Source organism: Mustela putorius, unplaced genomic scaffold (genome assembly GCF_011764305.1).
Source record: "Mustela putorius furo isolate JIRA1106 unplaced genomic scaffold, ASM1176430v1.1 tig00003853_pilon_pilon_pilon, whole genome shotgun sequence".
Taxonomy (NCBI): domain Eukaryota; kingdom Metazoa; phylum Chordata; class Mammalia; order Carnivora; family Mustelidae; genus Mustela; species Mustela putorius.
This window is the reverse complement of record NW_025422005.1, coordinates 23,346,102-23,373,593: the sequence shown is the minus strand read 5'-3', so window position 1 is coordinate 23,373,593 and position 27,492 is coordinate 23,346,102. Positions and strand designations below refer to the sequence as shown.

The 27,492-nt window shown below is 53.1% G+C and overlaps 1 protein-coding gene and 1 long non-coding RNA gene across 4 annotated transcripts; one reads left to right on the top strand and one right to left on the bottom strand.

Moving 5' to 3' along the window:
- Positions 1 to 995: 995 nt before the first annotated feature.
- On the bottom strand, positions 996 to 10,242 carry TINAGL1 (tubulointerstitial nephritis antigen like 1). Its single transcript, XM_045064098.1, has 11 exons — positions 9,927 to 10,242; positions 8,906 to 8,969; positions 5,005 to 5,097; positions 4,710 to 4,824; positions 3,493 to 3,616; positions 3,255 to 3,405; positions 2,937 to 3,126; positions 2,781 to 2,826; positions 2,398 to 2,521; positions 1,639 to 1,684; positions 996 to 1,542 (listed from the first exon to the last, which is right to left on the bottom strand). The coding sequence occupies exons 1-11, from the start codon at positions 10,240 to 10,242 to the stop codon at positions 1,402 to 1,404; spliced, it is 1,410 nt and encodes a 469-aa protein (XP_044920033.1). The 3' UTR covers positions 996 to 1,401.
- Positions 10,243 to 10,935: 693 nt separating this feature from the next.
- LOC106003885 lies at positions 10,936 to 22,544 on the top strand. Of its 3 annotated transcripts, XR_006601708.1 has the most exons (4): positions 10,941 to 11,188; positions 14,134 to 14,619; positions 16,369 to 17,638; positions 22,087 to 22,544. It is a non-coding gene; the product is annotated as an uncharacterized LOC106003885 (long non-coding RNA). The 3 variants fall into 3 exon arrangements; XR_006601707.1 differs by lacking the exon at positions 22,087 to 22,544 and having other exon boundaries at positions 10,936 to 11,079; positions 16,369 to 16,547; XR_006601706.1 differs by lacking the exon at positions 22,087 to 22,544 and having other exon boundaries at positions 10,936 to 11,188; positions 14,134 to 14,582; positions 16,369 to 16,547.
- Positions 22,545 to 27,492: the final 4,948 nt, after the last annotated feature.

Genomic DNA, 27,492 nt, shown 5'->3' with positions numbered 1-27,492 from the left:
TGGCCAAATGAAGGAATCCTGGAGCTGGCTTTTAAGAAGCACTGGGACAAGGGGTGGGTGGAATGGAAGGGCATCTAGACTGGGGAACAGCCATGTGCAAATGCCTGTTGGTGTGCATATGTGCCAGACATGTGGGGAGCAGTGGGGACTCCGGAGTTGCCTGTGTACAGGGTAAAGAAGCCCTGGCGAGGAGGCTGGGACTGTGGGTCCTGATGGCCTTGAAAGGTGGGCTAAGGACTGGGCTTATTTTTTTTTTTTTTTTTAAGATTTTATTTATTTATTTGACAGAGAGAAATCACAAGTAGATGGAGAGGCAGGCAGAGAGAGAGAGAGGGAAGCAGGCTCCCTGCTGAGCAGAGAGCCCGATGCGGGACTTGATCCCAGGACCCTGAGATCATGACCTGAGCCGAAGGCAGCGGCTTAACCCACTGAACCACCCAGGCACCCAGGACTGGGCTTATTTTGACCGCACTGGGAGCCTGGGGGAAGTGGGGTAGAGAGAGGGCTCAGAGAGGCCCATCCAGTCCCGCCTGGGAACGCAGCGGGGGTGGGGGTGGGGGGGTTAGGGGGGGGTGGGGGAGTGGGGGGGGTGGAGGCGGGCTTCGCCTGGGTGGCTTGGAGAGGCTGATCTACATAGACAGAGGCTCCATCCTCTATGGGGCTGTGCCCCCCTTGCCTGCTGGGCACCGGCGCCAGTTCTGCTGATGGGTGGGTAGGGCTTCCCCCCACCAGGCAGCGCTGACTCAGCGTCTGAAAGGTGGTTCCCACGGGCCCATGTCTCTCTGGGGGCCAAAGGACATGCCATCCACGCCCCACCTCCAAGGGGGTCAGCGTCCAGGGCCCCTGGCGATTAGGGCTGAATGGAAGCTAAGATTTCTAATCTGCCCACCCCCTGCCAAACAGCAAGGCTGCAGGCAGTCCTTTCTGCTGTCTAGCAGTAAGCCACACCATCTCTGGGCTGGCTTTCCACTCCCCAAAGTTACAAGGTACCACAGTGATCAGTACTCTTTTTATTTTTAAAACAGTGAAAAGAAAAATAAATATCTTTGGAGAATAGAAGTACAGGGGTGGGGTGGGATAGGGTGGTGGGGCTGGAGACTTGGGGGTGTCCTGGCTTCAGTGGTCTTAAGCGGGGGTGCCGGGGCCTGGGATCTGCAGGCCCGCTCCTCCGGGGCCAGGTCCTGCCCAGTCCCCGCTGGGAGGTCTGGGGGCTCCACCAGCCTCGCCTGCCCTCGGCTCCCAGGCAGGGCGCTGCATCAGCGGAACCGCCCCTCGCTCGGGGGGATTAGACCCCAGGCGCCCGCCTGCGCCCCGGGGCCTCGTCGGGAGGGGCGGGGCGAGCGGAGCGGTGCCGCCCCCCAGGGGCTCTTCCGGCGGCTGGCCGGGCTCGGTGCCAGGGCCTCAGCGGTGCCCCATGTCCTCCATGCCCACACGGCCCCAGACGCCCAGCACGAAGCTCTCGATGTCGCACTCGTTGGCGCCGCGCACGATGCGAAAGTGGCCCCTCTCGCCCCAGGCTGGGCCCCACGAGTTGGCCGCCGTCTGGGAATGAGGAGGGGCGGTGAGGGGGGGGGGCCGTGGGGGTGGGGGGAGGGGGAGGGAGGCCGCGGTCGCAGGGCAACCCGCGCAGGGACTCACCCAGTATTTGAGCGTCCTTCCATCGGGCAGCGTCTCCTCTCCCCACCTGGCGGGAGAAAGGAGCTGATTCCATCTGCTTTCAGGGGCTGGAACCCCAGGGGTCCCTTCCAGACCCCTCTCTCTACCTCCCTCAGTCTCCACCTCTGGAAGTCTGCGTACTCACACCCATGTGGGGGAGGGCACTGAAGGGATAACTGAAGGGGGTGAGCAGAGGAGAACTTGGGCCCTGCTGCAGGGGCGGCATCCTGGGGACCAGTTCTCTGGGACCTCGCACATCTGCCTTCCCTCCCTCCTCTGCTTGGGGACCCAGGGACGGGTGGGTGCCGGGAACCAGGAGGAAGGGACTCCAAGAAGATGGGTACTTTGGAGGCCCCACACTCCCACTGCAAAGGACATTTCATCAGATGGACAACAGAAATCAGTGGGGCAGGCAGAGTTGGGGTGCTCTGATGGGGAGAGGCTGTGCTATGATGTTGTTGGTGCTATGATGGGGAGAGACTGAGCCACCCCTGGGATCTGTGTTTGTCTTTCAAAGGAGTTATTTTACCCCAGTGTGTAAGGAAGGAACAGTTCCTAGAAAACCTTTAAAGGCCCCCACCTCTCCGTGTGACCACTGGCAAGCCCCTCCTTTTATGTCTTGGTTTCCTCCTCTTTGAAATGGGGCTTCCCAGAGAGAGATAGTAGGGATTCAAGGCCAGCTCAGAGCTCCTAGTGCAAGCCCTGCTCCCCCATCCTCTTCTGCTCCCCCGAGCCCCTCACCCTGTGATCTTGACCGAGTGGGTTCCATGCCGGCGGTACCGCTCAGGTCTCCCAAGGCTCACTGGGGTGTGGCTGTAGATGCCACTCTGGTACAGAAAGAAGTCCTCGTGCACCTCCATGAGAGCTGTGGGCCAAGGTCAGAGTAGGGCCGGCTCAGCCCATCAGCACAGGTCTGGAGATGCGCACCCAGACCCATACCAAGGCCCTAAGTGCCCCCCAACAGGGTGCTGCCTAGGGGGAGGGGACCAGGTTCCCCTGACTCCCAGCCCCGGTGGATTTGCTGCCCTGCCCAGTACAGTGCAGACCACTTGTGCTGTTGGGTGTGCCCAGTCTCAAGCAGACACAAGCTTTTGGAACCAGGGGGCAGGATGAAGGGCATTTACCTTGGACAGGGCCATTCTCCATCAGCTCCTTCATGATCTCCTTCTCCTGGAGGGTTGGGAGTGGGGAGGAGAGTCTCCATCAGGGCGAGGCTCTAGCCTCTCTGGCCAACCTTCCAGCTCCACCGCCTCTGCCCCCTCAACCAAGCACAAACTTACGTTGGAGCCGAGGCGATAAGCCGGAGTGACCTGGTAGATGTCATTGGCATGGGCATGGCTACTGGGGCACCGGGCAGTGGCCTGGCGCTTGCCCCGACCCATGGCCCGGCTATGCATCATACAGCGGGGTGCCGGGCCAGCCTCGTCCTGCTCACGGCCCACGAACGGGTAGCAGTGGTCAGACACGACCCTGGAGGAGAAGCAGGAGGGAACAAGGAGAGTGAGCCTGATGAGCACGGCCCTGGCCCGTCCTGCAGGTTGCCCTCTTGAGGCCCCAGCCATACGTCCCCTTCCCTGCCCACCCTCTCTGCTGCTCACCCTCGGCGTCGCAGGAACCACCAGGCGCCGTCGAGACGGCCCCCGTGGCAGCCCCGCTGGTTGTGGGTGTCACAAGACAGCAGGTTCTGGGGCGACAGGACAGGTGTCATATGCCCCAGAGAGTGGATTGAGACGCGATCGGACGCCACGGCTGGTGGGGGGAGGCAGAGGGGAACGTCAGGGGGCCCTGGCCTTGGCCGTCCTTTCCCGCCACGCCGGCCTCTGCCCTTGGCCATACCTGCCGTGGAGAAGGCCCAGGAGCCCGCACAGTTGCCCTGGTCCAGAGGCTCATGGATCAGGTTGGGCCACTTCTCGGAGGCCTCGAAAGCTGTGGGCAGTACTTCCCCGGGGCGCAGCACTGTCTGCAAAGCAAGAGTCACTCTGTCTTCCTCCTGCACCTAACCCGGCCCACCCCTCGGGGCCCGTTGGCTTCGGAAGGGCCACCGAGGGCCTTCTGTGCTTTGTTCTTGAGTACCCTGCTGCTGAGGGATTCCAGCAAGCTCCACGTGGGGAGGAGCCAAGCACCATTTCGCGCCTCCCCCATGTCAGGTGGGGGTGACTAGTCCCATGTACAGATGAGGCCAGCAGGGAAGCAGCCAGGCCCAGGTCACCCACTCTCCATTGTTAACCCCTGCCTCGTTCTTCCTCTGTGCCTTCTGATCTGACACTTCCTTCTTCCTACCAGGACCTTGGGCTTCAGGCCTTAAAGGGCAGGGGAGGGAAGAAGGAATAAGGTCCTGTGACCGGGCAGGCGGCCAAGGCAAATAGCAGGAGGCAGAAAATAGCAGAGGCCCAGGGGACTGAGGGCAGGGGCAGGGTCTGGTCATCCTAGCCTTGAGCCCAAGTCCTTCTGCAGGGAGGGCTGATCTGGCCAAGGACGGCCTCCGCCCTGCCCACCACACTGCCCGCCATGGAGGCACAGACCCTGCAGCCTGTGCCCCAGCCCTAACCTGCAGAAGTTCCCCTTCCTTACCCTTTGACTGCTCCGGGTCTGGTTTCCCCTTCTCCCCACAGAGGATCTCACTGGTCGGAAGGGAGAAGCCCCCTCCTCCCTCGTTCCACACAGTCAGTATTTGTTTCCGAGAATTCTGGCTCTCTAGCCAGAGGACTATCTGTCCTTCTCTTCCCAAAATACCAAGATGACCTCCTGGCCCCATGGGGTCTGACCCAGCTATACTGGAAGGAATAGCATTTTTCCCAGGCTGGGGAGGCCACCAAGGGGCTCATGCTGGGACCACAAAACTCAGAATCTGAGCATTAGTTCTTCTTGCACCATACTTCTTGTTATGGGCAAGAACTTAAGACCCAGAGAGGGTGAGTGATTTGTTCAGGAACACACAGCCTATTGGAGGGGGTTAGTCCCAGGCCCCTGGAGGAGTAGGATGCAGCGTGCCAGGATTCCTGGGGTCCCAAGCGATGGGGAGATGGCAGGATTGTGGGCAAGGATGGACTTACGTGAATCTCATTCATATTGGTGACAGAAGAAGAAGGGCGCATGGTACCCAGGCGGTAGCGAATGCCTTCATCCAGGGTCATGCCCCAGAAGGCACTGTGGTTCCCAGCCCACCATCTGAAAGAGGAGGGATGGAAGTCACAGACCTGCCATGAGTGCATGTACGTGGGAGAGATACAGACTGGCCAAGTGTCCACGTGCATGAGATCTGAGTGTGGATGTGCCTGACAGCCCAGGCATCTTGCGGGAAGGTATGTGTGTCTGTGCCCAGTGGGGACTTCTCCAGGGACCTCTTACCCGTAGTTGCCCTGGTTGATGGCATTGATCATGTCTTGGTCCACCAGGCATGGCTCCTGGTCACACTCCCACCGTCCTTGCTCCTGGCAGGTGCTAAAAGAGCAGGAGGGAAGGAAGAGGTGAGGGGGGCTGGGCATCCTCGGAAGGGAGAGGGCCTCAGAAGTCACCATGGCTTGAGATTCTGTGCTAGCGATTATGGAAGAACCCCTAGCTGATCCTGTTCAGCCTGGTGGCTTTCAATGTCAATTGCAAGTTCACAGTTCTCAAGTTTATATCTGCTGCCCAGATCTCTCCAGATCCCAGAATCTTGCTGCTACACAATACCACCCCTGGGGGGGGGGGTGCCTAACAGCACATCCTGGACCGAATTTCTGATCCCCTACTCCCATGCCTGCTCTCCTTACAGTCCGTGGAAGATGTCCGTCCTTCCTGAATCTCAGGCCAAGAGCCGGGGAGTCACCCTTGACTCCTTACCCCACATACTGATCGGCTTGTTGGCTTTGCCTTAAAAACACATTCGGAATCCAAACCATGTCTCATCCCTCATGCAGCCATCATGGGCCAGTCACCTTTGCCCTGGATTCTGCTGCCGCTTCCCCATTGTTCTCCCCGCTTCTGCCCTACACCCCCACATCAGTATATTTTTAACACAGCTGCCGGGTGACCCTATTCAACCCAAGGCCTATCATGCCATCCCCCGGCCCAAGTCCCTCCTTTGGCTTCCCATCACAGACTAAGAGCCAAAATTCCCTGCCATGCTCACAAGACAGTCCCTGCACGATCTGTCCTCCTGTGCCCTCAGTGACCCCCTCCTCCAAGTCCTGGCTCCTGAGACCCCAGCCAGGCTGCTCCCCTGACTGTTCACCACAGCTGTGCTCCGGCCCCAGGGCCTTTGAGCTGCTCTTCTCTCCACATCCCTGAGGCTCCCCCTCACTTCGTCCAAGTCTACATTCAGAAGTCACCTTCTCAGGGACACCTGCTTTGGCCGCCTTCCTCTCCTGCTTTCGTGTTTCATTTTCTCCTTCGCGTGTCATGGCTACCTGATAGACTATGTATTTGACTATCCACGCTCCTTATACCTGCTTCCTCCTAGACACTAATGTCTTGGCAGGGTTTGTTTGGTAACTTTGGTGCCTAGAAAACTAAACCCAGCCCACAGCAGGCACCCACGAAATATTTGTTGGATGCATGAGTGACTGAGGCAGGGTCCTCAGGGGACTAAGAGCAGGGGTCCTGAAATTCAAGTCCTGGGCTCCGACCCTCGCTGAGGAGACCCTCGTTGATAAGCCCTCGCTGATGAGTCATGTGATCTCAGGGAACGTATTCAGACTTTCCCCTTGAAGTTCTTGTTTGTAAAACGAGGACAGGATGGGGCGCCTGGGTGGCTCAGTGGGTTAAGTCTCTGCCTTTGGCTCAGGTCATAATCCTAGGGTCCTGGGATCCAGCACCCCTGCCTCAAAATCAGGCTCTCTGCTCAGCAGGAAGCCTGCTTCCTCCTCTCTCTCTCCACCTGCCTCTCTGCCTACTTGTGATCTCTGTCTGTCAAATAAATAAATAAAATCTTACCAAAAAAAAAAAGAGGACAGGAATCCTCCCCCGTTCCAGGGATTGAATGGCAGGCTTTTGTGTAGCCGGTAAAGCCATTATTAGCCCAGGGCCTGGTCCATCTTGGGTGCTCAAGAATCGTTATCTGCTATTAGGTGTTCCTGTTCTGGGAACCCCCAGGCTCCCCATCTCTTGAGTTTCAGGCTCCTGCCCTTGGGGCCTCCTCACATCCCCTCTAGGTGTATCTCAAACTTAAAATCGCCCTGACTGCCTTCCCTCAAAGCTGTTCCTCCCTTAACATCCTCAACTCAGGACAAGGTACCTTAGCCACCCGGGGGTTCAAACCAGAACTCGAAGCGTGTGCTGTACCCCTAGCTCCTGCGCCGCCATAAGTAGGTCCTGGGACGGTGCATCATGGAAGGTTCTGGACTCATGGGTCTCCACTGCCTCCACCCTCCTCCAGTCCCTTATCACCTGTCACCTAGACTGTGGCAATAGCTTCCTACCCAGGCTCCCTGCCTCACTGCCATCCACTGCGTACCCTGCAGTCCCTCCCCAGAGAGATCTTGCAGTGACATGTATCAGATTGTGTGTCTCTGACTGGCTCCAGCACGGCTTACGAGACCCCCGGATGACGTGGCCTGCACCTCCTCGGGGCTTCTGTCCCCAAGTCACAGCTCCAGCTGCAGTGAGATCTGTCCCACCTCCCAACCTTCCCATGAGCCTCTCTCCCCTGTTCCCTCCTTGTCCGCCCACCTCTCTGCTATCAGCGTAACCATCTCCCTTCCTGAGCGGCCTTCCCTTGCCGCCACTGCATTCTAAACCAGGGTCCCCCATTATTCCCTTTCCCTGTCACACTTGTCACGGGTTGTAAGCTGTTTCTCTGTGTGGAGGCTCCTTCATCATTAGACCAGAAGCTCCACTGCAAGGACCAGGACCGTCTGCCCCAGCGCAGTGTCTGGCACATAGTAGGTCTTTAATCGACGAACAGGGAATTCTGTGACTTTGATGCTTTTACAAGCTCATAACTCTGCTAAACTGCCTGCTTCCCCTGTTGCCTTTTAAGGAGCCTCAAGGGGAACAAACCCAGTATGGCTGGGCTCTTCAGTCCCCGGAGTGGGCGGGGCACTTTCGGGGAGGGCTGGAGGAGGCTGCCTGAGAGGGGAGGCTCTCCTCCCCTTCCCCTTCCTTCTCTGACTCTCGAAGCATTCCTCGAGGTCTCACACAGCCTGGAAGGCCCATAGGCATCGCCCCACACCCTCACTCAGGTGTCAAGGCGCAGGGAACCGGGCCACCCAGTGCGGGCAGTGGGCTGGTCACTCCTTTCCTGCCACCTCCCCCTTTGCTCCCAGGGCTGCCCAAGCAGGTCTAGACTGGGCTGGTGGCAGAGGTCCCAGCATTCCAGAGGGGCCCAGAGCGGCCAGGCCCCAGGGATAGGAGTGGGAAAGAGCTTAACCCATCAATGCCCAGAGGCATCCTATCAGGAGCGGCGGGATCATGCAGGCGTCCTCAGTCTTTCTGAACACACGTGTATGATTCACACGCGCTCCCCCCACATACACACACACATGTACACGCATTCTCTCAGCCGAACCTCACGAGTCCCCACTCTCCCTGTGACCCAGCACCCCTCACACGGGTGAGGCAATGGAAACAGCTTATGTGTAATGCATTCCAAAAATTTCCTCCTCTCTGGGACCTCCCAGTCCCAGGCAAAGAGGGCATGGGGTGGAGTGGGTGCAGAGCCACCTCCTCAAAGCCACAGGGTCCCCATTATTTCAATCAGGCACTCAAAGGCCTCCTATCCAACCCATCTCCACTTCCCATCTCAGGACGCAGACTAGAGTGGGGGGCGCCCCTGACCCTTCATCCTCCAGGTGGAATGGTAGGGAGGGGAATGAAGGGGAAAGGGGCCACATTCCTGGGAAGGCCCTGCTCCACTTTGGCTGGCCTCCAGCTCAGTCATCCCTGACCCTCATCCCGTCCAGGGCGGCGGATGCTGCAGTCAGAGGTTTCCTTCCTGGCGCCCCCTTTTCTAGATTCTCCCATGACACGGAGAAAGGTTGGGAGGGGCAGTAGCCCAGCCCGGGGCCAGGAGGGACAGGGGATGGCTCCCAGCTCAGGAGCCGTATCCGGGGCCAGGCATCCATGGCTGTCTGCTCCTGGGGAATGCGGTTAGTGTTTTCTAAACAATGGTCAGTGCTAAGCTGACAAGGTCAGGGTAAAAATCCCCGTGTTACAGATAAGGAAACTGAGGCTCAGCAAGTAAGTGATGAGGAAAGAACTGGAACCAAGTCTGGGGGGGGGGGCACAGGGTCCACAAGGCAAGGATCCCTCCAAGCCCCCAAACACTCACCAGCGGTTGCAGTTGTCCCAGTAGGTTCCCAGGACTGGATAGATGCGACTCCCGTGCGTACATCCTGGGAGGAGGGAAGAGGAAAATAGAAGTGGAACAAAGACCAGAGACGACGGGCTGGGAGGGCCAGGTCCTCAGAAGTCAGGTGTCCCGAATCCTCCCGAACCCACACATACACGCACGCACGCATGGCCCAGCCCTCACTGAAGCTAAGATCAAACTATAACTTCGTTAAGACCTCTCCCTGCAGGGTCACATACCAACAGCTACCTGGGAAGTTCTGCGGTGACCCTAGCTCGGACCCTCTTGCTTCCCTTGGACGCCAGCCACAACATTCCTCGGATCCTTTGCCCTTTAAATGACTTGCAACTTGGAGATGGGGCAGTGGGAGGGGCATGGGGAAGCCAGGGCTCAGAGAAGGCAAAGGACTCCCCTAAGATAACACAGCACTTTGGGTTGACAACCCGGGTCTTCCGTGTCTCACCCACAGGCCCTCCGAATTGGGGGAAGGGATTCAAATGATTCCTCTGTGGGACAGGGACAAGGGCAGGGGAAAGGATGGTGACGCAGGCTGAAAGCAGGAACAGATTCGCTCCCACCTCCCAGGTGTGACCAGCCACCTCCGGGAAGAGAATCCTGAGCAACGGCAGAGGAATGGCTTGGATGAGCCTGACCAACCCCCCTGAGGGCTTATCGGCCTGTGGGGTGAGTCAGCGGGGCGGGCGGCACCTTCCCCGTCTGGCAAGGAGACGGGACTGGGAGAAAGGGCAGCAGACTGCCTTTCTCCCGGGCCAGCTGGGAATCCCACTGACCAAGGATCTTCTCTTTTCCAGTCTCGCTGGAGGGATTCAAGTTAGACCAGAGCGGGACTTCCCAGAGGCGCAGGCAGACAGTGGGGCGGGGTCTCTCCCAGATTCTACAAAGCCTCCCCTGGAAATGTCAGTGCCTCCACCTTGCTCCTGAGCCCTGCTGAGTCTGGGGCTGGCAAAGCAACCCACCCTCCTGGCCATCTGGTGCCCACCTTGGATGGGGGGAAAAGGGGGTGGCACGCCGAGGCAGAAGTCCCAGAAGTCAGGGCAGCAGTCGGAGACGGTGCGGTTGCAGAAGAGGTCACAGTAACAGGTAGCGCCCAAGTAGGGCAGGGCGCAGTCGTCGGCACGGCCGCGGCAGCACAGGTCCTGCTCCTGGCAGTACCGACCACCCGCATCCCGGATGCCCCGCAGGTGCAGGCCCGGCGCTAGCTCGCGGCGCCCACGACCCCGCCGGGCACCCAGGGCCAATTCGCCAGCCAGCAGCAGCAGCAGCAGCAGCAGCAGCCGCAGTGGACATCGCCACATGGTGCCTCCTGGGCCCAGGGAGCGCAGATGTCGGGGGTCAGAGGCGGTGGGCAGCAGACCTTCCCTGTCACCCGGGACACTGATCTCCCAGCTTCCTGGGGCTGTGAGTCCGAGGGGATTCTGCGGGGGTGCAGCAAGTTCCAGGACCCTGATTCCTGCGTCCCCAGGCAGGAAGGGGATTGAGCGAGAAATGGAGCCCCTCCCTGACCTGCCTGGGGACCTTCAAGGACAGGAGGTGGGGACTGTGGTGATCTTGGTGCCCGGCTCAACACACCCCAGCACCTGTAGCCCGGACTGCGGTCTGCTCTCCCATCTGGGTCCCTCTGCCCCTCTGTCAGCCTCCATTTCTGACACGGGTCCCCCTGGCTTGTGTTCCTCCGTGTCTCTCTGCCCCCTCCGTCCTCCCTCTCTGCCAGCCCTCCCTGCTCCCTCCGCCTGCCCCCTCCTCTCTGGTCCTTCCTTCTGAATACCTCCCCTCCACGCGAGGGAGCGTCCCTACCTGGTGACGGCTGTGCTCAGGCTTCCCCACGCGCCTCCACCTCCAGGTTCCTGCCACCACGGGACACTCGAAAAGTCAAGGGAGGAGTGCGGGGCGGGACCGCCTTTTGTACCGCCCTGCCCCTGCCCGCAGCGCCGCCCCGCCGGGCTGGCCCGGGCCGCAGGGGGAGGGGACCCACAGGCTCACACCTGGAGCAGCCCAGTCACTCCGGAGCTGGGACGCGGGAGGGGAACTGTGAGCACGTGACTGTCCTCGCCCTGGTCGTTCTCTCTTGACAGCCGTTGGCTTAGGTGGCGCCGGAACTCCAGCTGAAGCTGAAAAGGTTGTGCTCGACACGGGTAAGGACTTCCCAGTGGGCTTCCCTGCAGGGCTGAGAGGTTCCAGCGGAGAAGGGGAGATTGGAGGTGGCAGAGCTCGCAGTTTTGGAGCTAAGCTTGGGAACCGATGGTGAGTGCGTGGGCAGCAAAAATCTCTAAGAACCTCTCCAACCCCTGGGTAATAAAAACTGTCATGCACGCCCCCTTCCCCCCGTCACAGTACCCCCCTAGGCTTGGGGCCGCCCCAAGCCGCCTCCATTCCCAGGAATGACTGGAATCTGGAGGATGGTTGAGGACCCTGCGGAGGCCTTGGCGGCTCATCCTCGGAGGGAATGGGGTGGGTGGGGTGGGTGTGGTGTGGGGGGCCATTTCCCTGCCCCATAACTCTTCTTTAGGTCTGCTCTGCCCAGGCTGTCCAGGCACCTTGTCAAGCACTGTCCCCTCTATCAACCCGGAGGGTGTCCTGCTTGGCACCTGTCCCCCTCCAGGGCCCGAGGGCAAGAGCCCTGGCAGCTGGTGCCCCCCCACGGAGCCCCCCTCTTCCTGCCCTGGGCATAAACCCTTCCTTTGCCCAGGCTGGCCTGGGCCCCAAACAATGGGGCTTCTGTCCCGCCAGCCCCGCCATCACCTTTTCCCTCTTCGTTGCGCAACCCCCTCTTCTAGCAGGTTGGGACTCTAACAGCAGGGAGGATGAAAGAGGCACCTGGCCAGACTCCCCCGTCCCCAGGCCCGAGCCTCACATCCACCCCACGAAGGGGAAGCATCAGTCATGGGATTCCCTTTGCCCTCTCTCTGACCACCCCACACCCCTCCCTCAGTCTAGGGATGTCCTCAGCTGGCCAGCCCCTGGGGGTGGAGAGGAGACCAGGACAACGGGCATCTGTGACTGGGTTACCCCCTGCCAGGGGGCACTGGGCAGAAAGTCACCCTGCTGCAGGGCACGGCATGGTGATAGGGGCCAACCCCTATCTAGTGGGGACACCCCAGGAGCTGGCCCATCGGCTCCCTGCAGGGACCTGGGGGGAACAAGCCTAGTGGGAATCTGACGCTCAGAACAGACTTGCCGATCACCTGTCAGAATGCGGGCTGCCTCTCTGCCACCACTGACTCCCCGTCTAACCACTCTTAGTCACCTGCTGCAGGTCTCGACATACTCCAAGTTGGGAAGTCCCTGGTTGTGTCTAACTTCCATTCATCCAGCTGCAAGGCGGGTGCCTCTGTTAGGGTGGATGACATATCCTCGGGGCAGGAGAAGGAAGGTGCTTTCAGAAGAGCCCATACTCAGAGCGCCCACTTCTGTGGGTCAGTTTCAGCTGGGGGCTGGGGGCTGGTGGTGGCCCTGGACCTCTGGGTCATCCTTTGTCCCAAATCACTCTCTGTGGACCACCCGTGCAGGTCTTTGTTGTGTGTGTGTTTTCGCGTGTGTGTGTGTCTGAGTCGTGTTTGTGGGGTGTTTCTGCTTGAGCGTGTCTGCCTATGTCTCTCTGTTTTGTGTGTGTCTGTCTGGACGTTGTCTCTGTATCGGTCATGCGTCTGGTTATTCTTTGCCAGTATCTGTGTCCTTGGTGGCTTCTGTGTCTGTATGTATAGCTGTGGGACTGTCATTGTCTGTGCCCACCTCTCTGCTAGGTGTCTGTCTCGCTGTCTGTGTAGCTGTATAGGTGTCTGTTTCTGTCTGTTGGGATTTGGGTTCTCTGCCCGTTCCTGCCTCTCTGTGCACAGGAGGCAGAACACAGAGCAAGGGAAGACTGCAGAGCCAAGGGCATGGCTGGCGCGGGCAGGGGGGAGGTGGCGGGTGTCCCTTGTCATCACTGATTCTGGCGCTAAGCCCACCCCAGTGGAATCTCATGACTCACTGGGTTCCTTGGCCAAAGAGGAGAGGAAAGGGCAGGGCAGGGTGGGGGCTATAGCCCCACTTTCCTTTTCCATGGCCCCCCTCTTTCCTGCAGCCTCATTCTCTGTCTTATTCTTCTGCAAGGGCCTGGGTGGGGGGTTGCTGGCAGAGCATTGGGTGAGGAGTCATAGCAGGACCCTCTGAGCCCTTTTGCTGTCTGGGAGGCAGGTGGCCTGGGCTTGGTAGCAACTCTGTCCTCCCTCGCTTGTGATCCTGGGCAGACGCTCCCCCTCTCTGGGCCTTGGTTTCCCATCTGTACCCAGATGCTCCCGGCAGGCCCTTCCATGCTTTTCTCTTTCTACAAAGGGAGACGGAAACTAAAAAAGACAGTGACATGCCCAAGGTCACACAGCAGAGCAGAGGCCAGACCTCCTCTCCTCCCCCCAGTCCAGGGCTTACCCCGCACCCCCACCACCACGGCCGCCACACAGCTGCTCCGGGGGGCACAGAATGGGCCATTCTCCTCAGGAGGCTGAGCAGGGCCTTCTGGGAAGACAAAGGCCGATTGTGCTCCGCTGAACCCAGGTCTGCAGCCAAAGGCCCACCACACGGGCCCTAGGGCTCAGTGGCTTGGGTCCCAAGTAACACTCCAGCTAAGGCCAAGGGTCCCTTGTGGCCCGATGCGGTCAGCCGGACGTGTCCAGAGCCGAGAGCGGTGAGGCCCGGGCGATCCAAGCGAGGCCTCGTGCCGTGCGTGGCAGGCCATGTCGTGATACGCTGGCCTTCCTGGGGCCCCTTGGACTGTGTGACAGAAAGCACCGCCCTCAGGGCTGTGTGCCAGGCAGAGGCTGTGCTGCCGGAACATGCTGGAGCGCTGGCAGAGAAGATTCCGGGCCACGTGGAAGTGTGTGGTACCATGCTGTGGCCTGCCTTCCAGGAGGATTTTCTCCTTCACCCAGTGGTCTTTCTTTCTTTCTTTCTTCCTTCCTTCCTTCCTTCCTTCCTTTGTTTCTTTCAAGATTATTTATTTGTTTATTTGGCAGAGAGAGACACAGAGAGAAATTGGGAACACAAGCATGGGGGAGCTGGAGAGGGAGAAGCAGGCTTCCTGCTGAGCAGGCAGCCCAAAGCAGGGATCGATCCCAGGACCCTGGGATCATGACCTGAGCCGAAGGCAGACGCTTAACCAACTGAGCCACCCAGGCGCCCTCAGTGGTGTTTCTTGGTCATTTACTCTGTAGCAGGTGCTCAGCATGGAGCCCAACAGACATGCGCCCTTCTGTGGTGAGGTCTTCTGTCTGATGGGAAGATGGACACAAACAAGTGAACCAGCGTCTGCCTAAGTCATTCCGGAGTGAAGTGCTTCCTGCATACGTACCCGGCATAGGACTCCGGAGTCACGTGGTGGAGGAGACGACAGGTGACCTGAAACCTGAAGACTGGAAGGAGCCCCGGGGTGGGGATGGGTGTCCCAGGAAGCCCAGGAGTGTGAGCGAGAGCTCTGAAGCCTGGCCCAGGTGGGTCTGTCGGGGACACAAGAGGAAGCCCAGCGAGCCTGGCTGGAGCGAGGAGCCTGCATTGTCTTCTGATCACTGGAGAGGGTTGCTGTGGGAGTGAAGTAACGTGATGATGCGAGCAAGAAACCCCTCGGGCCCCTCGGGCGAGAAGAGTGGACGGCGAGGCAGAAGTGGTGAGAGAGACTGGGCAGGAGGCAATGGTGGGACCAGGTGAGAGGTGCTGGGGCTTGAATGAGGCTGGTGGCTGTGTAGACCAGAGAAGTGGACCTGTTTGAGACCTATTCTGGCGGGGCAAGGCGGTGTTGATGGGACTTAGTGAAGCAGCAGCAGATGGGAGGGGTGGGAGACAGGAGGAATGGAGCGGGGCTTCTGGGCTTCTAGCCGGGTCGGGGATGGGGGTTGAGGATGGCCACAAATGTCTGCTCCTATGTTGAGAGTCGGAGGCTGCTCCCCTCCCCCCAAGTCTGGGCAGCCTCAGGGACATTTGGACCTATAGGCTACCCCGTGACTTATACTGTTTCAAGCTCTGACTGGATGAGAGGGAAGGGAAGGAGCCTGGGGACGCTCCCATATTAGAAGCCAGCCAGAGAGGAGGAATGGTACAGTGGACTGAGCAGGTGTGGCCAGGGCGGGAGGCGGAAAGCCAGGTAGGAGAGATCAGGCAGCCAGGAGGAGAGAGTGTTTCAAGACAGGGGGGCAGGGGAGAGGTGACCCGTGTGCAATGCTACCCAACTGTCGAATGAGTTGAGCACAGAGAAATGTCCACTAGGTTCGGCAACAGGGACTTTGGGCGACCTTGCTGAGAACAGTCGTAGTGGAGGAGGAGGCTGGAAGCTGGATTGGAATGGCACATGGGAGCCAGTGAATTGGAGAGAACAATCATAGGCAACTTTTCAGAAAGTTTTAATGCAAAGGGAAGCGGAGAACTGGAGTGTTGGCTGGAAGGAAATGCGAGGGCCACGGGAGGGTTCCATCCAACTTTGGAGGATACAAACCGAGTCTGCGCTGATGGCACTGACTGCTAGGAGGGAAGGACCTGGTGATACAGAGCAAAGGCACTACTACCCCAGAGCAAAGTCCCTGATAAAGTCAGGGGGTCGGCAGGGGGACCCAGAGTGCAAAGGACAGAGCTGGCTTTGAAAAGAGCAGGGACAGACAATGACTCTAGAGGCCGAACAGAAGGGGAGATGGGTTTGTAGATTTTGCTGTACAAAGACCAGGGAAGCTCCTCTGATGGTTTCCGTTTTTCCAGTGGAGTGGGAGCAGGTCACTGCCACAGCGAGAGAGGCACAGAGGACTGGGTGAGGACCACAGGTTAGGTGTGAAATCACCGTCACGACCAAGGCCACCGGAGAAACAGAGTGGGGTTTTCAGCTGTACAGAGTGACCATTCAGAGTTACTGCCCATGAACTTGTGATGTCCCTGGCTTGCCAGTCTGTTCTCTGTCATACGTAGCAGGTGCCCAGCACAAGTCCTTCCCCCAAGTAATCCAAAGATCTCAACTGACAGTTGGGAAAGCCAAGACTCAGAAAGACTTTCTGGTTCCCCCACGCAGGTGCTGGGGGCTGAACAGGACCTCCAGCCCAAGCCTGCGCACACCCCTCTGCCCAGGCCAAATTTGTGCAAGGGCTAAGTTGACTTTCCTATCTGGTAGTGTTTGTGGATTTCAGGGGTCAGGGCAAGTGGGAAAATGCCGAACAGAGAAACGCAGCTCTCCCTTTTGTGTGATATTTCTGCATCACTGGTGTTGGGGCCAGTTGGGTATAAAAGGTCTCTGGGTGCTGCTTCCTTGCAAAGTCTGGGCGCTGAGTAGTGGCACCATTTGCCGTCTTCACCCACATCTACAGGGCTAGCTTCCTGCAAACACCGGGCCAGGAGTACTGGGATATTCAGGGTTAGCAGTTGCCCCCCCCACCATGTTAATTATCTCTCCTCCTTCAATTCTGCATCCCTTTCAGTAAAGAAGACTCCCCCTGGGGCGCATAGGAAGCTTGGTGAGATCATCAGTGAACATCTCTGAAGGCTGGTCCAAGCTTGGAATGCCTGTTTACAGAAACACGTCCGCAATTCACTTGATGTTTCCGGGAAGTCCTGATCTTCTCACCCGGGAATGTTAATAAAAGGGTCTTGAGAAGTACAAGAGGCTCTCCCATGGTTGCCAGCACATTTTAGACTTGGCCTTTCCATCCCCCAGCAGAAAATGATAAAAGCCCAACAGAGGGGTGAATTCCAATCCCGTAGGAAGAGTCACTGTTAAGAGCTGGGTCCCTAAGGGGAAATACTGTGATATGACCTTACTGGTCTTGATGGGCTGAATGAGGCCCCAAGAACGATATGTCTGTGTCCTAATCCCTGGGACCGACAAATGTTACTTTATTTGGAAGAAGAGTCCTTGTAGAAGCGATTATCTTGAAATGAGATCATCCTTGATATCGGGGTGGGCCCTGAATCCCCTGGTGAGAGTCCCTACAAAAAACACAGAGGGTCACAGAAGAGGAGGGAGGCCACGTGAGCGCAGGTGCAGCGATCGGGGTGATCTGACCAAGGAACCCCTGGGACCTCCAGAAGCTGGAGGAGGCCAGAAGCGTTTTCTCCCCGATAGCCTCTAGAGGGAGAAAGCACTTGTGGAAACCTCCAGAATGGTCAGAAAATCAGTTTTTCTCATTTCCGAAGCTGGTGCAGCAGTCCTAGGAAACAAATACGGGTGCCTCCCATTTCAAGGATCTGCGGGGTCTGAGATCTGTGAGTCCCCTGGAATGTGCCAGATTCAGGGCTGGATGCAGATCGAACCAGAACAAAGCAGCTTATCTTGGCAGAAATAGCCCAGACTGGCTCAGATCAAGTCAACTCCCCTTGAAGTGGTTCAGACCCTCATTGGCGGCCCGGCCCGAGAGCCCGACACCGAGCTTCAGAGCCCAGACTCAGGAGCCAGAAACAAGAGGTTCAAACCCTGCCTCTGTCTCTCCGGAACCCTGAAACCTGAGGCCGGTGCCTTAAGCTCTCTGTGCCTCGGTTTCCCCCGGTTTAAAATGAGGACACAGTCTCTACCTATGGGGCAGAAGTGAGGATTCTATGACTTCATATATGGAAAGCACTTGGAGTCCACAATGCTGGAATGTCACCCGCACAAGATCAGGGGTTGATCTTATTAAACGAACTGGAACCCAAACAGCCATAAAGGAGTTCAGGATAGCTGAGGAGACACTGATGCACTGAAACCGACATAAAGTGAGTCAAATCGGTTAAAACTAGGTGGCGCTATTGTAAACCTGCTTAAACCTTTTGGGCGGACCAGTACCAGGTCACACTAATCCCTCGGGGCTAGAACAGGTCTGGATCCCGCACGCACGTGCTCACTCACCCAGCGGGTCTCTGCTATCTGTGTGTGTCAACTTGGACAGAAACCAACGGCCCCACGTGGCTCCAGGAGAAAGTGACATCCAGGCAGAGGGCTGTGGAAGGGATTCCACGCCTGAGATGGACCATGACATGGTCTCCGGTCAGAAACACAGTCAACATCTCCTCAAAGGAACACCTTTCTTAGGTCCGGTCAGGGCTCAACTATCACGAACCTATCTCACGCTAATTAGACAAGAGATGGATATGTTGCTCCAGGATCTTGGGGGATCTCCTGGAACTCAGGGACAAGAAGTGTAGCAGAAGCTCCTGGGGATCTGGAAGTTTGCCAGAATCCGAGACACCCCCCCACACCTGGCTCCGGTGCAGGGAGGGCAAGCAAGTCCTTAAGGCCGACAGCTCAGTGAGCAAGCAGGATGAGGTGAGGGAGACCCTTGGGAGCTTGGGAATTTCAGCTGACACACCAAAAGTTAATGGTTATGTCGGTGCTCCCGCAGGTGTCCCAACACATGGGGGGATCCCTAGTCCCCCAGGAGCTCCCCGCAAACCCCTAGGCAGCACCAATAATCCATGCTTGTCACCCTGTGCCTCCTGCTGGTGGGGGAGAATGAGGGGTTGAGGGTGGGGAGAGGCACCTGGGGAGCTGGGTGCTCTAAACTCACGGCTGGAGGGGCAGCAGCCCTTCAGCGACATTAACGGAAACAGAGAAGACAAGGAGAGGCCCAGGGAGAGTGCCCCTCATGTCGCCACATGGCTGCTGGGACACGAATGGGCTCGGGCAGGGAGAGGCGTGGTGGTCAAGGGCCTGGGTGGGAGTCAGGGGCCCTCAGGACAGGGCCTGGCTCTGCCTCTGACATGCTCTGTGACCTTGAACGAGTTGCCAGTCCCATCTGGAGCCTCACTAACTCATTTCTGAAATGAGAAGGAGAGGGCTCGCTCCGTGGTCACGGAGGGCTCTCTGCTCCTACAAAGAGAGAGCCATCCAATACATTCCTCTCATCTGTGACTGCAGAAATCAGATCTCTGGCTCCGGATCCTGAGGCCTGTCATAGCAAAGGGGAGGAAATCCGGCCATAATCACACAGTACGCAGGTGGGAAGTGAAGGGCGTTATCATTTCTTCTCCATCTAACGTGTGCTCCATTAACTATGTCTGCAGGGAGGGGTCCTTCCTACATTCCAGCCAGCGTGGATGCCATGAGTACCGGCCTTGGGCTGGGCGCCTTCTAAGGGCTGGTCACTGGACTTGAATGATCTCATTGAACATTCCACCAACGTTCTGAACTATCATCCCCATTTCACAGTCAGGAAAACTGAGTTCCAGAGAGATGACTTGCTCAGCCACAGCTGTTTGATTGGTCGCTAGTTCTTCTGAGGCACAAGGGAGAATGAGGAGGAAATGCCAGAGCTCGAGAGTTCCACAGAGGACGTTTCCCTGAATCAGCTTGTAGGGCCGAGGCGAGGGAGCAGCCTGAGGCCCAGAAAGAAGCTGGGAGGACAGTGCCCCATTGATTTATTTTAGATTTTTAAAAATTGTATTGATTTATTTTAGAGACAGCGAGAGAGGGAGAGAGAGAGAGAGAGAGAACATGAGCAGGGCAGAGGGGCTGAGGAAGAGGGAGAAGCAGGCTCCCTGCTGAACAGGGAACCTGATGCGGGGTGGGGCTCCATCCCAGGATCCCAATGCGGGGCTCCATCCCAGGACCCTGGGTCATGACCTGAGCTGAAAGCAGATGCTTAACCCACTGAGCCATCCAGGCGCCCTTCATTTTAGATTCTTGAAAGAGATTTATTTATTTTTGGGGACTGGGTGGAGCAGAAGGAGAGGGAGAGAAAAATCTCAAGCAGACGCCCCACTGAGTGCAGAGCCCAACATGGGGCTTGATCTCCTAACCCTGAGATCAGGACCTGAGCAGAAACCAAGAGTCAGACGCTGGAACCACCCAGGCACCCTGCCCTACATTGATTCATTTGAAAACTATTAGTTTTTACTTTTTTTTCGTTCATTAATGTAGTTCAATGTTGAAAAATATATTTAAAAAGCATGGAGTAAAAAGTCTCACCGTGACCCGTGAGCCTCATTTGCCCTACTCTGATTCCTTGTTCCCACTCTCTACAGTCTCCCACTTTTTTGTTTGTTTGTTTGAAAACTATAGATCTTTTCTTTTTTAAAAAGAGTTTATTTATTTACTCATGAGAGATAGAAAGAGAGAGGGACACAGGCAGAGGGAGAAGCAGGCTCCCTACAGGGAGCCCAAGGTGGTACTCAATTCCAGGACCCTGGGATAATGACCTGAGCAGAAGGCAGACACTTAACCGACTGAGCCACCCAGGTTAGGCTCCCACTTTGTACTAACACCTCACAGACCTTTCCAAATCACTGCAAGTCTAAAACTAAGTATATATTCATAACACTGTTTTTACATAAAAGGCATTTTTTTTTTAACTTGTCACGCAGCTTGGAGAATTCCATCAGCAAATAGTCTCCTGGTTCTTTCATAACACTGCACATGTACTACTGTAGAGACTGAAACAATTCATTTCACCAGTTCCCTCTTGATGGACATTTGTTTCTAGGGGTTTGTTTTTATTTTTGGTGTAACAACAATGCTGCGATAATCCCATAGATACTTTGTTTCTTATGCAGGCATAGGTGCAGAATAATTCTCCCCAAATGGATTAGGGGCCTGTGGGCATTGTGTTAGTTTTCTATGGCTGCCTGACAAATTAAAGCAAACTGGGCAGCTTAAAACAACCCCTGTTTATTAGCTCACAGTCTGTTGGTCAGAAGTCCAGCCCAATGTGGTGGTGTGCTCTGCTCAGGGTAAAATCAAGTTGTTGGCAAGGCTTAGTTCTCATCTTCCGGAGGCTCTGTGGGAAAACCTGTTTCCAAGCTTGTTGCTGTCATTTGCAGAGAGTTTGGCTCCTGGTGGTCGTAGAACTAAGATCTCTGGGTTTCTTGGGGGCCCATCAGCTGGGGGTCTCCCTCAGCTCCGAGTGACATCTACATTCTTCGCCATGTGGCTCCCCTACAAATGGCATGATAAATTCTTCTCAGGCTTCAAATCTCTGACTTCTTCTGAGACCAGCCAGGGAAAATTCGCTGCCTTTGAAGGGCTCCCCGATCTGGTCCAGCCCACTCAAAGTAATCTCTACCTCAAAATCAATAGATAGAAGACCTTACAATTGCAAAAATCTCTTTGCCATATAATGAAAGATAATTTTTGAGTTCCCATTTTCTTATAACCACAGGTTCCGCCAAGTCGCAAGAGATCACACAAAGGTGAAAGCCAATGATAGTCACCTTAGAATTCTGCCTAACACAGATGTATTTGTAATTTTTATAGATATTGCCATTTTGTCCCCCACAGGGGTTGTGCCGAGAGATCTCCCCTCCCCCAGCGATGATGAGCTTGCCTTCTTTTCCAGTGTCACCTAAAGGATGTTATCCAACTTTCAGCTTTCTGCCAGTTTGATAGGTGAAAAATGGAACCCACGTGCATTTTAAATTTGTGGTTATCTTCTTATGAATAAGATTGATGTTTTCTTCAAAAGCTTAAAAGCCATTGATAGTTCTTTTTCAGTAGAGCTTCTGGTTTTGAGTCCTAGAGAGGTCTTTCTAACTGTAAAGTCAATCAAAAACCCTCCTATGTTTTCTTCTGATGCTTTTATGGTTTCACTTTTTGATCCACCGCTTCTTGGAACTGGCAGTTTTTCTCGTCATTTCCTCAGCAGCAAGTACAAAGCTGGACCCCAAAGGGCGTGGGGATTGGGGTGGAGAAAGGAATGGCAATGTTGGAGCTTTCTAAGAGCTGGGCTCAGTCGGCTGGGCCAGAAATCCCAGCCAGCCCCTCCCACTTCCCTTCCTCCTCCTAGGGTTGACACAGAGGATCCAGAGTTAAAGGGGACCCAGCCCTGCCCTGGAGACCTTCCAGTCTGGAGAGTGAGACAAGCACCTGGCCATGAAAGAATCCAGATACAGGAGGCTAAGGGCAGGGGAGGAGGGGGTGGGATTCTGATGGGGGGGGGCGGTATTTCGAATGCTCCAGGAAATAATTGGCCTCTGAGTATAACCTTCAGAAGGAGGGGAAATGTAATGGTGGTGATGGGGGAGGCGCCCAGCAGGAGCAATGGGAAATGGGAAAATCTGCCAGAAGTACAGGCTGGAGAGAAGGATTTAGTGAACCATGAGGTCCTCAAGGGTAAGGACAGGGTATGACTTATCTCCGTGCATCAGCCAGAGTTTGATAAATGAAATGAAGCAGAAGGGACACGGGTCTTTGAATCCCACACTTAATCATTTTCCCTTTACTCCAACAGTGAGAAGCCAAGACCTCCAAGAAGAAGCCCTTGGCTCTGCCAGTCACTCAGCTCGGAACCTGGGCAATCTGTGCACACCACTGCCCCCTGGTGGCCTATCTGAGAATTCTCCATGACTAGCCTCAGGTGTCCAGTGGAGGCAGAGGGAATCCGGGAACTGAAGGTGGGGAGGAAGTTGAGTGGCATCGCAGAGGTCTCAAAACCCATGAAATCCTGGTCTGAGAATGTCTGAGTCCAACAGGCCCTCAGAGGCCATGTGGCCTGAGCTCTTCATGATGTACGGGGAAATCAAATCTCAGTAAGGGTGCTGCCAGGGGGTAGAGATCACCGGACTTGGTGTAAAATTAAAAAAGCCCAGGAAATCCCAAGTAGGATAAATTCTTTTTTTTTTTTTTTAAGATTTTATTTATTTGCCAGAGAGAGAGAGAAAGGGAGCGAGTGAGCACAGGCAGGCAGAATGGCAGCAGAGGCAGAGGGAGAAGCAGGCTCCCTGCCGAGCAAGGAGCCCGATGTGGGACTCCATCCCAAGACGCTGGGATCATGACCTGAGCTGAAGGCAGCCGCTGGACCGACTAAGCCACCCAGGCGTCCCACCAAGCAGGATAAACTCTTAAAAAATTACACCTAGAAAGGCTATTTACTGTACGATTCCAACTCTTTGACATTCTGCAAAGACAAAACCGCAAAGACAGTGAAATGATCAGTGGTTGCCAGGGGCTGGCGGGGGGGGGGGGTGGGGACGGGGGAGGATGTGTGGGCGGAACACAGGGAATTTTTAGGGCAGTGAAATTATTTTGTATGATACTATAATGTTGTATACACGTCATTATACAGTTGTCAAAACTCACAACATGGATAATACAGAGGAAACCCTAATGTAAACTATGGACTTTGGTTGATAATGATGTGTCAGTGTTGATTCATTGTTACAAATGCACTACACCCAAGAGGGATGTTAATGGCAGAGGAGGCTGTGTGTGGTGGCAGAAGGAAGCGACGCGTAGGAAATCTCTGTGTCTTTCATTTAATTTTGCTATGAACCTAAAACTGCTCTTTAAAAAAAATCTATTAATTCAAAAACATTTTTACACCCCACATATTATGGTAAAGTAGCAGGATGCCAAAGATAAAGATAAAATCTAATAAGCTGCCAGGAAAAAAAAAAGAGAGAGAGAGAGAGAGAGACTGTCTTCAAAGGATCAAGGTAGACTGAGAGCTAACTTCTTGAGATCAATAGTGGAAGAGAGAAGACAGCAGGAGGACCATCTTCAATCTATGAAAAGAAAACAGCAACCAGTCTAGGATTCCATACCTAGGGAAAATCATTTTATGAATGAAGATGAAATCAAGACATTTTCAGACAAAGAGAAACTGAAAAATTATGCCACCAGCAGGCTTTGGCCTGCAAGAAAGAAATGAAGCATGCAAGAAAGAATGAAGAGTAATGAAAGGGTAAATCTGTAGCAGATCTAAATGAACCATGTTTATATAAAACAATGATAATGTCTTGTGGTGTTTAAAACAGAAAACCTTATGGAATTAAAATATATGAGGGGCACCTGGGTGGCTCAGTCTGTTAAGCGTCCACCTTTCACTCAGGTCATGATCCCAGAGTCCTGGAATGGAGCCCAGCGTTTGGTTCCTTGCAGCGGGAGTCTGCCTCTCTCTCTCTCTCCCTCTGTCCTACCCCTGCTAATGTGTGTGTTCTCTCTCTCTCTCTCTCAAATCTTTTTTTAAAAATTTAAAAATCTTTTTAAAAAAGAATTAAAATACATGACAAAAATGATAAGTAAGTCAGGAGGTGAGTAAATGTAATTAGATTTTTTAAAGGTTTTTGTATTGTCTTGGAGTAAATGTGTTGATTAACTTTAGACTCGAAAGGGTGAACTGTATAGCTTATAACATCTAAGATAACCAGTAAAACAATAAAAACAGTGTAATTTCCAAATTAGTTAAGGGAAGCAGAGTATCTTCTGGGTTAGGTCTATTAATGAAATACACACATATATTAATATCAGACAAAGTAGGTTAAAGAGAAGAACTGTTAGGAGTAGAGAGGACAGGTGTATAATGATAAATGAATCAAGTCATCAGGAATATATGTCGAATTATATATACACCTACAAATCAATATGAAAAATACAACCTCATCAAATGATGGTGGCAAAGGCACTTTACAAAAGAGGGAAACCAAATGACCAGTGAACATATGCAAAAGTGCTCAACCTCACTAGCAATGCAAATTAAGACTACAATAAGATGTCACTGCACATTCATCATATCAGGATAATTTACAATTTGAACAATGTCATTTATTGGCGATTACTAGACATACAAACAGGCAGGAAAGCATGACTGGTAATGAAGAGAAAAAATAGACAACAGCGTCTGAACCACAATGATCCCCATACTGGAGTTAGTTGACAAGAACTTTAAAATATTGATCATATGTTAAAGGACATGAAAGATTGACAAAGTGGATAAAAAATAGAGATTGTCAATAAAGAAGTGGAAGCTATTTTTTAAAATAATTAAATATTCTAAAACTGAGAAATAGAACCCCTGAAATTAAGAACTTACTGGATATGCTTAACAGAAGACAGTACAGCAAGACAAAACGTGAGATTCACAAACTTGAAGACAGTTCAACAGAAAATACCCGCGCTGAAACACAAGGGGACAAAAAAGCAGGAACAAAGTATGAGAGATACGCAGGACATAGAAGGTCTACCATTTGTGTGACTGGAATCTTAGAAGGGGAGAAAAGAAAACTGGGACAAAAGCAATATTTGAAGAGATGTAACTTATAATTTTCCAAAAATGTTGAAAGATATCAACCCACAAATTCAAGAAACCTAGTGAAACCTGAGCAGGATAAAGACAAAGAAAGCCACACTTAGACGTATCATTGTTAAGAGCTGAAAACGGAGGCAAAGAGAAAATCTTAAAAACTAAGTAAAAGAGGGCACAAAAATAAGATTGAGGTACATTTCAACAGAAACTATGAATTCAGAAGATAATGTCATGACATTTTTAAAGTTCAGGAGGGAAAAAATATCTGCTAATCTAGAATTCTATATCAGGAGTAAGGGAAAATCCTTGAAGAATTAAGATGAAATGAGGACATTTTTGTACACAGAAAAGGCTGGAAAAATGCATTATTGGCAGGTCTGTACTACAAGAAATATTCAAGGAAATTCTTCAGAATGGGGTGCAATGATCTCAGATGAAAGCACAGATCTTCAGGAGTAATAAAGGGCACTGGAAAAAACTGTGGGTAAATCTAAAATAATTGGCTGTAAAACAATAATGGAATTGTCCTATCAGGTTAATAACATACATAGAAGTGAAATGTACAATAACAGCACAAGAAGTAGAGGGCTGCAATAGAGTTGAAATTGATGTGTTAAATGTGCAGAGATCCCGAGACTTCAACTCCCAGAAATTCTAATTCAGTGTGTCTGAATTTGAGGCTCCCCAAACCATCACATTTAAGAAACTCCCAGATGTCTTTTTATTTTTTTAAGATTTTATTTATTTATTTGACAGAGATCACAAGTAGGCAGAGAGGCAGGCAGAGAGAGAGGAAGGGAAGCAGGCTCCCCGCTGAGCAGAGAACCCAATGCGGGGCTCGATCCCAGGACTCTGGATCATGACCTGAGCCGAAGGCAGAGACTTTAACACACTGAGCCCCCCAGGCGCCCCCCAGATGTCTTTCTATGGTCATTCCTGGATGCATTTTAGGAAACACTGGTGAAGGTGCTGGGGAGTCAGGGATGGATTTTAAAAAGTAATGAAAGGCCTTTTTCACTTTAGAAAGATCCTTCTGGGGACTGGAGAGGGTGAGTAAGAGGAGCCTGGGGCTGACCCACAAGGGCAAAGAGATGACACAGGTCTGGCCATTGGAGCAGTGGCCTTGGGATGGGATGGCGTGCAGAGACAAGAGATGTTAGAACTTCAAAAAGCCTTCCCAAATTCCCAACAGACAAGAATCTTTTGGATTTGAGTATGAGATACCAGAATCCCAGGAAAATTTCAGAAATTCCTTAAATCATCCATTATGCTGTATTTCCCCCAACACTTTATGTGTTTTGAAAAATAATGATTGACCATAATAATAATCAGTGAACATTTTTCTGTAGGAGGGTTATACCAAACATTTCAGAGTTTTGTTGTAAAAACAATGTGTTTAAACAGTTTAAACTATGCGTTTATTATTATAATGAACCAACATAGTAAGACAAGATGTTATATTTCAATAACACGCAAAAAAGATCTCCACCCTATACAGACATTTGACAATAAAACACCTTAAAAAGGGGAATGTTAGCACAGAGAAAATACCAAATAAAAATTGTTTAAAAAATGGAATGATACTATCATGAGTATTTACTCTTTAAAAGTGTAAATGAAAATTTAGAACATGTAAAATATTAGTTGCCCTTGGGCTTTGATTTTATGATAAATATTTCAGAAGCAGAGAGGTTTATTTCATTTTGCACTGATGCTGGTTGAATTCAGTCTGTGTCCTAACACACAGCTTCAAGTTGGGAATTAGGGTATGCATTATTTCATACAACTTACCTTTATTTTTAATTATCATCTTTTAATGATGGAATATTTTGCTTGACAAAGAACTATAACCTGTAAGAAATATTCAAACTTCTGGAGAATGTCAGCTAACACAACTGGGTTAGTGTTCCAGTAGCATATTAAAATTACCACTTTAGGGATCTATTTTGCTTCCAAAAATTTATTATTCCTTAGAACATCACTCATAGGATCAGAAGAAGACATGCTCATACTATGTATACAAACTTGTAAATATTCATTTTATTTTTAAAATTAAATTTATTTATTTATTTATTTATTTGAGAGAGAGGGAGTGAGCCGAGAGGGAGAGTGAGAGGGAGAAGCAGACTCTCCGCTGAACAGAGAGCCCGATGTGGGACTCGATCTCAGGACCCTGAGATCGTGATCTGAGCCCAAGGCAGACGCTTAACTGACTGAACCACTCAGTGTCTGTAAATATCCATTTTAAACACGTTTAAAAACTTAGCCACTTTAAAAAAACACAAAAACTTAGCCACTTAAAAAAAAACAAAAACTTAGCCACTTAACACATGTGCAAGAGTGGCTTACTATTAGCTGCAGACAGGGTCACAAATACACTTATCACTCAGCAGCTGCTACAAACAAGCCTGAATACACTTCCACCGTCTCTCTCCTGCATGCTCCTGTCCCGGTTCCCAGAAATGTCTGTTTTGACCTTTGTTTCCACACGCCGGTATTTCCTGCTCTAGCTTTGGACAGGTCAGTGAGTTCCTTCGAATCAGAAAGCTCTTGTTGTTGAAGGGTAAGTAAGCTTTGATTGTCACAGGAGAATAATCCTAGCTTTTCCTGCCC

Excerpts from the sequence above, each read along its gene's own strand:
- TINAGL1 (XM_045064098.1), bottom strand. The coding sequence starts at position 10,242 with ATGTGGCGATGTCCACTGCGGCTGCTGCTGCTGCTGCTGCTGCTGCTG. Across the intron at positions 3,617-4,709 it reads CCAATATGAATGAGATTCAC|ACAGTGCTGCGCCCCGGGGA; the intron begins GTAAGTCCATCC and ends CTTGCTTTGCAG. Across the intron at positions 3,406-3,492 it reads CTGGGCCTTCTCCACGGCAG|CCGTGGCGTCCGATCGCGTC; the intron begins GTATGGCCAAGG and ends TCCCCCCACCAG.